Source organism: Etheostoma spectabile, chromosome 7 (assembly GCF_008692095.1).
Source record: "Etheostoma spectabile isolate EspeVRDwgs_2016 chromosome 7, UIUC_Espe_1.0, whole genome shotgun sequence".
Lineage (NCBI taxonomy): Eukaryota > Metazoa > Chordata > Actinopteri > Perciformes > Percidae > Etheostoma > Etheostoma spectabile.
In genome coordinates, this window is record NC_045739.1 from 29,261,132 (window position 1) to 29,269,312 (window position 8,181).

Genomic DNA, 8,181 nt, shown 5'->3' on the forward strand with positions numbered 1-8,181 from the left:
AGCAGCAGCATAGAGCTTTGAGTGATATGCATAGCTCCAGGACAACTAAGGAAACAGGTGAGATAGTGAAAGCTCACAGAAAGAAGAGGGAAATCAGATCCCAGTAACTGTACTGTGGTTACTGCAGAGAGAGGGATTGGCAAGAGCAGGGAGGGTGCAGATGGAGGAGTCACCTTGAGTGAGAAGAGGGGAAAAGGAGGGAGGGAAGGGACACCGTGGTGATGCCAATTTATTTCTTTTCAGGTCGCTTGTAGATATCAGGAACCACACTTGATGGGCAATTAAACTGTATTCTGAAGTAGAGTACGGCATTTACGATTGGTCAAAAAGGATAATATGAGCTTTGATAACCACAGGAGAAAATTAGCCTAATCCTGAGATACACTTCACAGGTGTCCGCCACTGTTTGCATTCATGTCTGTTTGTGGTACAAAACACTGCTAGTCTGTGCGGTGGTGACTAAACGCAGGAGTCAATAGAACTCGGGTTTGTCTCTGGCTGGATGTGTGGGCGGAATTGGAAAAAATATTGATCGCACTCTCAGACGCAGCTTTATAGATTGATTTTTAAAGCGGACTATGAGTGCATTCCATGAGAAGTCAAAGTAGTGTGTTTATCCACAACATTGGGACCCTTAAGCCCACCTGGGTTTACTGTTTATCGCAGCTACAAATTTAGGTTTGCGCTGCGTAGTGAGAGGATTTAGAAAGACTCAAACAGGCAAAGTAAGTGGTGAGGATCAACACGGTTTGCGAAGTCACATGATATCAATTTTGGTTTCAAATGGTTCTTTTTAAACGGTTATCTTCCTGTTCTATTGAAAGCCTGAAACAACAACAGTGACATCTGTTGGTGGAGTACTGACACAAAGATAAGCGATATTCTGGATTTTTTTTTCTTATTGCAATGACACAGACCAAAACCAAGAATGAATTGAGCTATGCAGCCAAAGCCACTTCACCTCCAACAACTATTAATAAAGAGATCAACGAGCCACGGGCTCAGTGGTTTATTTAGAGTCAGCGCACATACATTGTCCTGCTGCCAGAAATACTCCCAAGAGGGCCAAAACCGCAGATGAAAAATAATCCCAACAAATACACCATTTAGTTTTAAGCAAAAGCTACAAATAAAATATCCACCTCTTTTAACCCTCATGTTGTCCTCTGGTTAACTTGACCCGTTTTCCTATATCAATGTTATTTTTAATTTCCCAAAATAACATGATTGATTCCACACAACGCTCTTTGGCAAGGACAAATCTCTACTTTCATTAATGTTGGGGTGTCTTATTCACTTTTATAGCATTTTTTAGAGAAAAGTGAAGTGGTTTTGAAATAGTATTGAGGAAACGTTGACATATTCCAGTCTGTGATTATCCATCAACATCCATTCCTTTAATTTTAGTCTAAATAATTCCTGATTTCTGCTTTTCTAAGTCAAACATTAGGTATAATTTCCTAAAAATGAGGTTCATTGACCATAAATTCCAAAAAATAACTGTAAAACTAAAGTTAATGAGTTAGTGTTACGCAATGTTGAAAACGTCGAAAAAAAGTGACAAACATTGAAAAAAGGATCAAAAGTGTTGAAAAAAAGGGACAAAACATGTAAGAAAAAGTTAAAAACATTGATAAAAAGTGTCAATAAAAGTGATGATTTTCAATTTTGATGGGAAGACAACACAAGCGTCATGGATTTACAACATTCAGTAAGAACAAATAGGCTGAGAGCAACAGAGAAGCTGGGGAAGTCAGAAAGTCCTGAGATGGTGTTTTGAACTAAATTAAACTCCATGGATTATAGATTATAGAATATTTTTAAATTCTTTTTGTGTGAGAACTGGAATGAAGCTGCTGAATATAAAAACAGAAATCCTGGCAGATACAGTATTTGGACAGAGGAAAAGCACCAAACAGGGCATAATGGGCTATACATCTAAGACAGAAGCTGTGGGAGTATTAGGAATGTGTTTAAAGTGTGGCTCCACAGAGAAAATATTTTACTGTTAAAATCCATGTTTATAGTGCCCCCCCCCCCCCCCCTCCCTACTATATTTGTGAAGATGCACTAGGTTGCCTCACTGATTATTAGACATTATGTCTGTACAAAACCAAGGACACTCCACTTCTTGTGAGTGCTGACAAATGAAACACACATTCACCCAGTGTTAATTTCAGTACACACACACACATTTACACACTGTACTTATCTATTTTAACTGAAAATATTGCATATTGTATTGTATTGTATTTTACCTCTGAGAGAATTAAAATGATAGCTTAAAGTAAGCTATGTTCTACAAAACAATTTTAGTCCACAAATTGGCACATAAATGCAGTAACTAATCAAAAACATTTTCACTTAACAGCATTCTATATTTCACACCATAAAAAACTATATTTACCTAAGAGGCTTTTAAGGTAAAACTTTGCTAGTGGTTACAGGCAATGCACCACAGAATCTAATGGATCACAGAATTTGGTGTAACACCGGCTAGCAGGCAGTGGTGGAAAGTAACCTAAGTAAGTATATACTAAAATACAAATTTTAGGTAGATTAGTGCAACACAAATTATAAACAAGTGATCACATACAGTACATCATTCCAAAATAGGCCATTCTGCCTAATGAGTACTTTTGGGACTTGATATATATTTTATGATAATACTTTTGAACTTTTATTCGAATACAAGTTTTGTGAATGGCTTTTAAAATTATTTTTTGGGGCTTTTCTGCCTTCATTTGATAGGACAGCTAGGCGAAAGGGAGGACAAGCGGGCAATTGTCACAGGTCGGATTCGAACCCTTGACCTCTGGGTCGTAGCAACAACCTCAATATGTACAGAATTTACACCCTGGCCACTTAGGAAAGACCGTTAATAATAAAGCAGTCTATGCTACTTAATCATCTGAGTCAGTGCTTCTTCCACCACCGCCACCAGGGGGCCTCAGTGCACCGTGTGGATGTGGCCACTGTGGCAAAAGAGGCAGACATGAGGTAGACAGGCACAACAAAACCCTCTTCTACGCTGTTAAACTTAAATAAATATCAAGCAGTCCGCCAACAACGACGTTTTTATCTGGAAAGTAAAATGCAACAGACTGTTATGTAGTGCTGTGTATAGTGTTTGTTTGTTGTTGTTGTTGTGCTGTATTCACAGACCAAGCTAACGTTAACGGTTTTCATGAGGGTGCGCGCGCGTCTTGGCAACGGAAGTTGAACATTGTTGTTGCTGCCAAGAACTTCCTTGACCGAAGCTAGCTAACATTAACCAGCTGAATCCAAACCGTTTTGAAGGAAAATGTCGTCCTGTTGCGTGCATGGCTGTAAAAACCGACAGTCCTCAACCAGCAAATTGAAATTTTACAGAATACCGTCTGGCTCTCGGCCGTTTCAGGCCAACCGGAGACGTTTATGGTTACAAGCAATCCAACAAGCAAACGGCAGCACCGAGGAGCTCAAAGGAAATGCTCGTATTTGTGGCGCTCATTTTAAGTCACGTAAGATAAACACGTTTTTTATTCTATTTTACAGCATGTTATACCAGCTAGCTGACTTACTGGTTGAGGTATAGCTATATGTGGAAGATTCTGAAATTGTCTAAAAACGCGTGTTTGGTTATGTTTTCTAGAGGAAGCGTCCATGGACCACGACAGTCCAGACTTTGTGCCCTCTGTGTTTACATATGCTAAACAGACCCCAAAGAAAAAAGTGAAAAGGTAAGATATGTAAATTTCTAAGCTGTTTAGCTAGCTAGTTGTTTATCTACGTTATAATTGTATGGAGTGTGTGTGACTCTCAGTAATACAGAGAGCCAGAAATGGGGCTAACGCTAGTAGTGCACTACCTAGCTACCTAGCTAGCTAGTTAGCTAACGTTAACGGTACTGGCTAGCAAACCAGCAACAACAAAACACGACCAAGTCTTACTCTACGCATATTTTCATTTGTGTTATTAATACTTAATACAAGTCTTGTTCCTTGTCTTTTGTTTGGGGAGGCCGTTTGACTTCAAGACAAGTAGCTAGTCTAGCCTAGTCGGAGGGTTTAAAATATATGAAATAAAATATTACCTACGTTTTTTAATACGAAAATATATGCAATTTCACAACATTATGGACTACTATTGTTACTACCATATCTTTGTATAAGTTGGAAAAGCTAGAGCATAAACAACACTCAAAAGCTTAAAGACAAAAGTTGCTAAAGTCCACTGGGGACCGACTACAACCATTCAATCTGAGAAAAGTAATTTAGTTGGTTTTGATGCTCAGATTGATTTTGACCCTGCAAGGTTTTAATGAAGAAACTGAAACCCTTAGTTTATTGATTATTCTACCAAAGCATTTTGATCATCAATTCATTGTTTCAGTCATTTTTCAAAATGAGAAATATTGTCTGGTGTCAGCTTTGCTTTTCTTCATTTATGATTTATGAAATTAATATAGTTAGGCTAATCAAGCACTTTTAAAATGTTGGCATAGGAAATTATAACAATATACCACATTAGCTACATACCACATAACACATTAGGCCACATTCTGCTTTATGATGAATAATGCACAAGTGAAAGGAGCTGATGGAATTACATTTTACTGGAGTTTTACAATGTGTGATTGCATGTGAGATATGAAATTGATGGATATACAACAACAAATAATTCATATTTCACAACAGGTCAAGAAAAAAACAAGTACTGAGAAGCATTGACAATTGCAGAAGCAGTGTCCAATGTACTGTACGTGTGTGTGTGTGTGTGTGTGTGTGTGTGTGTATGTGTATGTATATATATATATATATATATATATATATATATATTATTATATATATATAAAAGCTAATTTCCAACACCAGTCCTTTGATGGGCATTGATATGTCTTGCACATGCCTGTAGATAACATACACAAAGTAGAAACCCTATGTTTCTCAGTCATTTTGTATACATGCCTGTACATATGTATTATTACATTTGTGCCACTGTAAACAGTTCAGTCAGGACCACTTTGTCGAAATAGATGTATTCATCTGCAATTTGTATTTGGCAGTATGACTCTGTTCTGGGGCCTCCACATGCATACGTGGAAAGCACACCTCCCTGCCCTTCCATGTGCATGTATGGAAAGCCTTAAGCAGGGAGAGCAGCGGTGCAGGATCCCCATAGGGTACAGAACAGAGCAGGATCAATGACAGAGACACAACATTGATCAAGTCAGACAACACAAATTTAAAAGGAGCAGCTGGGGTGGAGGTGGGTTGCAAGAGCTAGCAGAGCTGCACACTATTTGGAAATCCAATCAGAAGAGGGAATCAACTGAGCCATCAGCTGGTGTGCTGGCTTAGGAGCTGTCCGCAATGAGCTGAGATAATAGCCGAGCTTAACTCCGTAACCTGTCTGAACTTACGCTACGCTTCATTTGGTCAATAAACTTTGGTGTTTATAGATAATTATGCAGTGCAGTAGCTAACTGCTTCAGCGTTTTAGTGCAGAGAACTTGGGGAACCCCTAGGGTGGTCCTCAGGGTTTCTGCAGGGGGGCCGCCAAATTATTGTACATTTTTTAAAGTTTACAGGAAAATTAAAATATCCTAATATGAATCCAACACAATATTTTACAATATTATTAGCTGTTAGCTGATGATAGTTAGTTAGTAAGTATCATCATCGTTAGTAAGGTAGTCACTAAGATTCCATATATAGTTATGGTGGGTCACTCTGCACCTTTTATTAGGCCTTAACATATTGTAAATGCCTTCAACAATTATATTTTACTACTTAAGCTTATGCACTAAAACGTTATGTGAAGGTTAAAGGTGCCACAATTTTTAGGCACGTTTATGCAAATCCTTTATTATATAAAAATTTTAGTGGGGGGTCCTCTTGTTCAAGTTTTAATTAAGGCGGTCCGTTTTAGGCATGAGCTTACGTCTGACCACAGAAAATCAACGTCCCGGTAATTCCCTCTGTATTGCATTAGCAAGTTGATTTGTTATATTTCACTATGACGACATAGGCTATATATAGTTAGACATATGTTATTTTTCTCGTTTTTTCAGGTTTTACGTTAGAAAAGCGAAGTCGTACTTGAGACAGTGTAATTCCAAAGAAAAAAACTCCACCCGGGTTGTTCTGTTGGACCTCCAGTCATCGTTTGAGGGGAAAGACGAAACCTCAGGGCAAACGGTAAGCACTCAATTTTTTTTCTGCATTCATTCTTGCTTTTAGAAAATGGTATATCTAATTTTGTGTTGTTATTGTATTAGGAAGGCATAAAGATTCACTCTTCTGTATGTGTGTTTCCTAGGAAGGAGAAACATTAACTAAAGAGGCTGAAACTGAGAGTGAAACCACAACAATCAAATCACAAACAACATCTAGCCCGAACAAGACATCACCATCATTTAAAGTACCGCCAGGCTTCCAAAATCTAGACAACAGGAGTCCCATTTTGCGCCTAAAACATGTATTTGTACCAGCAGGTGGGTATCAGTGTGAGCAGTGCAATCAGTCCTTTCCCAATGTATCGCAGCTTATGAAACACAAACGGCAGCATGAAGAAGAAGAGAGCTCCTTTATCTGTGACATCTGTGAAAAGCATTTCAAAAGGCAGGCAGATTTTACCGGGCACCAGTGTGTCCACGAGCCTTCCTTTCCATGCAACATGTGCGATCGATCTTTCACGACAAGCCATAACCTCAAGCGTCATAAACTGTTGCATGTCAAAGATGGCAGGAAGTGCGCCAAGTGTGGCGTACTGTTCTGTCAGCGCCATAGCCACATCGTGTTCCTGCCGTTGGCTGACTCTGTAACCGAGTATGAAGAGGAGTCCACCACCATCGAGCCTCAACATTTCGACAGTGACTTGATCCCTGAAAGCCATGTGCTGGAGAAGCCTGAGCCAAGCCGGACTGCTGACCTCATCTCTATACCGTTGTTTCTAAAACCTTCTTCTTTGTCACATCTACCCCCGCCAGTTCCCAGGTTCTCAAGGAACCTGCACAGCTATCCTGCAACGCATTCGCCCTTTCCTCCCCAACATCCAGAACTACCCCCCGCTCTAAAGCTCTTTTCACCACAGTACCTCACCTCAGCATTACTTGAGGTTGAAAGAAATTATGAATATATTTTAAGCAAACCAAGTGATTGTGAGAAGAAGAAGAATAGTGTAAAGGAGGAAAAATCGTCTGATTTCCCCAGATGAGCAAAGCGTTGAGCATTGTAAAAAAGGAAATAATTGCTTACAACCTGGAGGGAGTGTGGGGGGGTTCAGTGACTGAACTCAATGCTGATATTTTTTATTTAGTAACAGTTTTTCTAGTCATTTGTTTTACCACTGTTGTTAGGTTAATAACACTGTTCTGTAAGTAAGCAGAATCTGTAACTGATTGTAAAACTGTGCGGTTGGACTGTGGGCAAATGCTCGTTGATATTGATATCACGAATCTCATTATCTAGCATCATATCTGACAAGAATTGACGATTAATTCAGTTTTCAGTACCTGAGCTACCGGGAACCACAAAGATGTGTTACCGACAATGTATGTGCACATAAAGTTATGTTGTTTTTTTACGCGTGTATGTAAATTTGGGATAAACAAGTAGGCTATTACGTTATTAGTGGGCTAGTGTGAACTAAAATCTGAACGTGACAGAAAGCAAGGCATACTGATAGAGGAAACTAAACTTTAGAGACTTGTTTAGCATTATAGTCACATGACTGGATGCAACACACTCACTGACTCTGAAGCCACAGGTTTTTAAATGGTTGTTAACACATCAGCTTGCTGGAAATCTTGTTTTTTTACATTAAAACTCAATTAAAACCAAACAAAGATTGTTGTATAGATGTAAGTTACATCTACAAGTAACATCCAAAGTACATTGTGTCCACCTAAGGCTGATTCTCACTTAGATACAAACAAATAAAATGTCTAAATGAAAATATAGTCTGCACATAACAAACTATAAAGAAAACAAACTACTATATTTGCTGGACATATTTTTACATATGGAATTGGGGGGGTGGGGAGGGGGTCAGGGTTCTGTGTCTAGTAGTGCATTCAGATTTGTCCAGATGGTTCTAGAGCAGGGGTCTTCAACAGGGGGTCCGCAACCCCTAGGGGGTCCGCGGAGGTACTGCATGGGGGGTTGCGAAAGTTTTGGTTGATTAGACTTTTTTTTA

At 39.1% G+C, this 8,181-nt stretch overlaps 1 protein-coding gene and 1 long non-coding RNA gene across 2 annotated transcripts; both read left to right on the forward strand.

Moving 5' to 3' along the window:
- The first annotated feature begins 3,176 nt into the window (after nucleotides 1-3,176).
- LOC116692805 (uncharacterized) lies at nucleotides 3,177-3,707 on the forward strand. The gene is made up of 2 exons (XR_004332786.1): nucleotides 3,177-3,503; nucleotides 3,635-3,707. It is a non-coding gene; the product is annotated as an uncharacterized LOC116692805 (long non-coding RNA).
- Nucleotides 3,708-6,105: 2,398 nt separating this feature from the next.
- On the forward strand, nucleotides 6,106-7,608 carry LOC116692803 (zinc finger protein 271). The gene is made up of 2 exons (XM_032521341.1): nucleotides 6,106-6,182; nucleotides 6,304-7,608. The coding sequence occupies exon 2, from the start codon at nucleotides 6,532-6,534 to the stop codon at nucleotides 7,198-7,200; it is 669 nt and encodes a 222-aa protein (XP_032377232.1). The 5' UTR covers nucleotides 6,106-6,182; nucleotides 6,304-6,531; the 3' UTR covers nucleotides 7,201-7,608.
- Nucleotides 7,609-8,181: the final 573 nt, after the last annotated feature.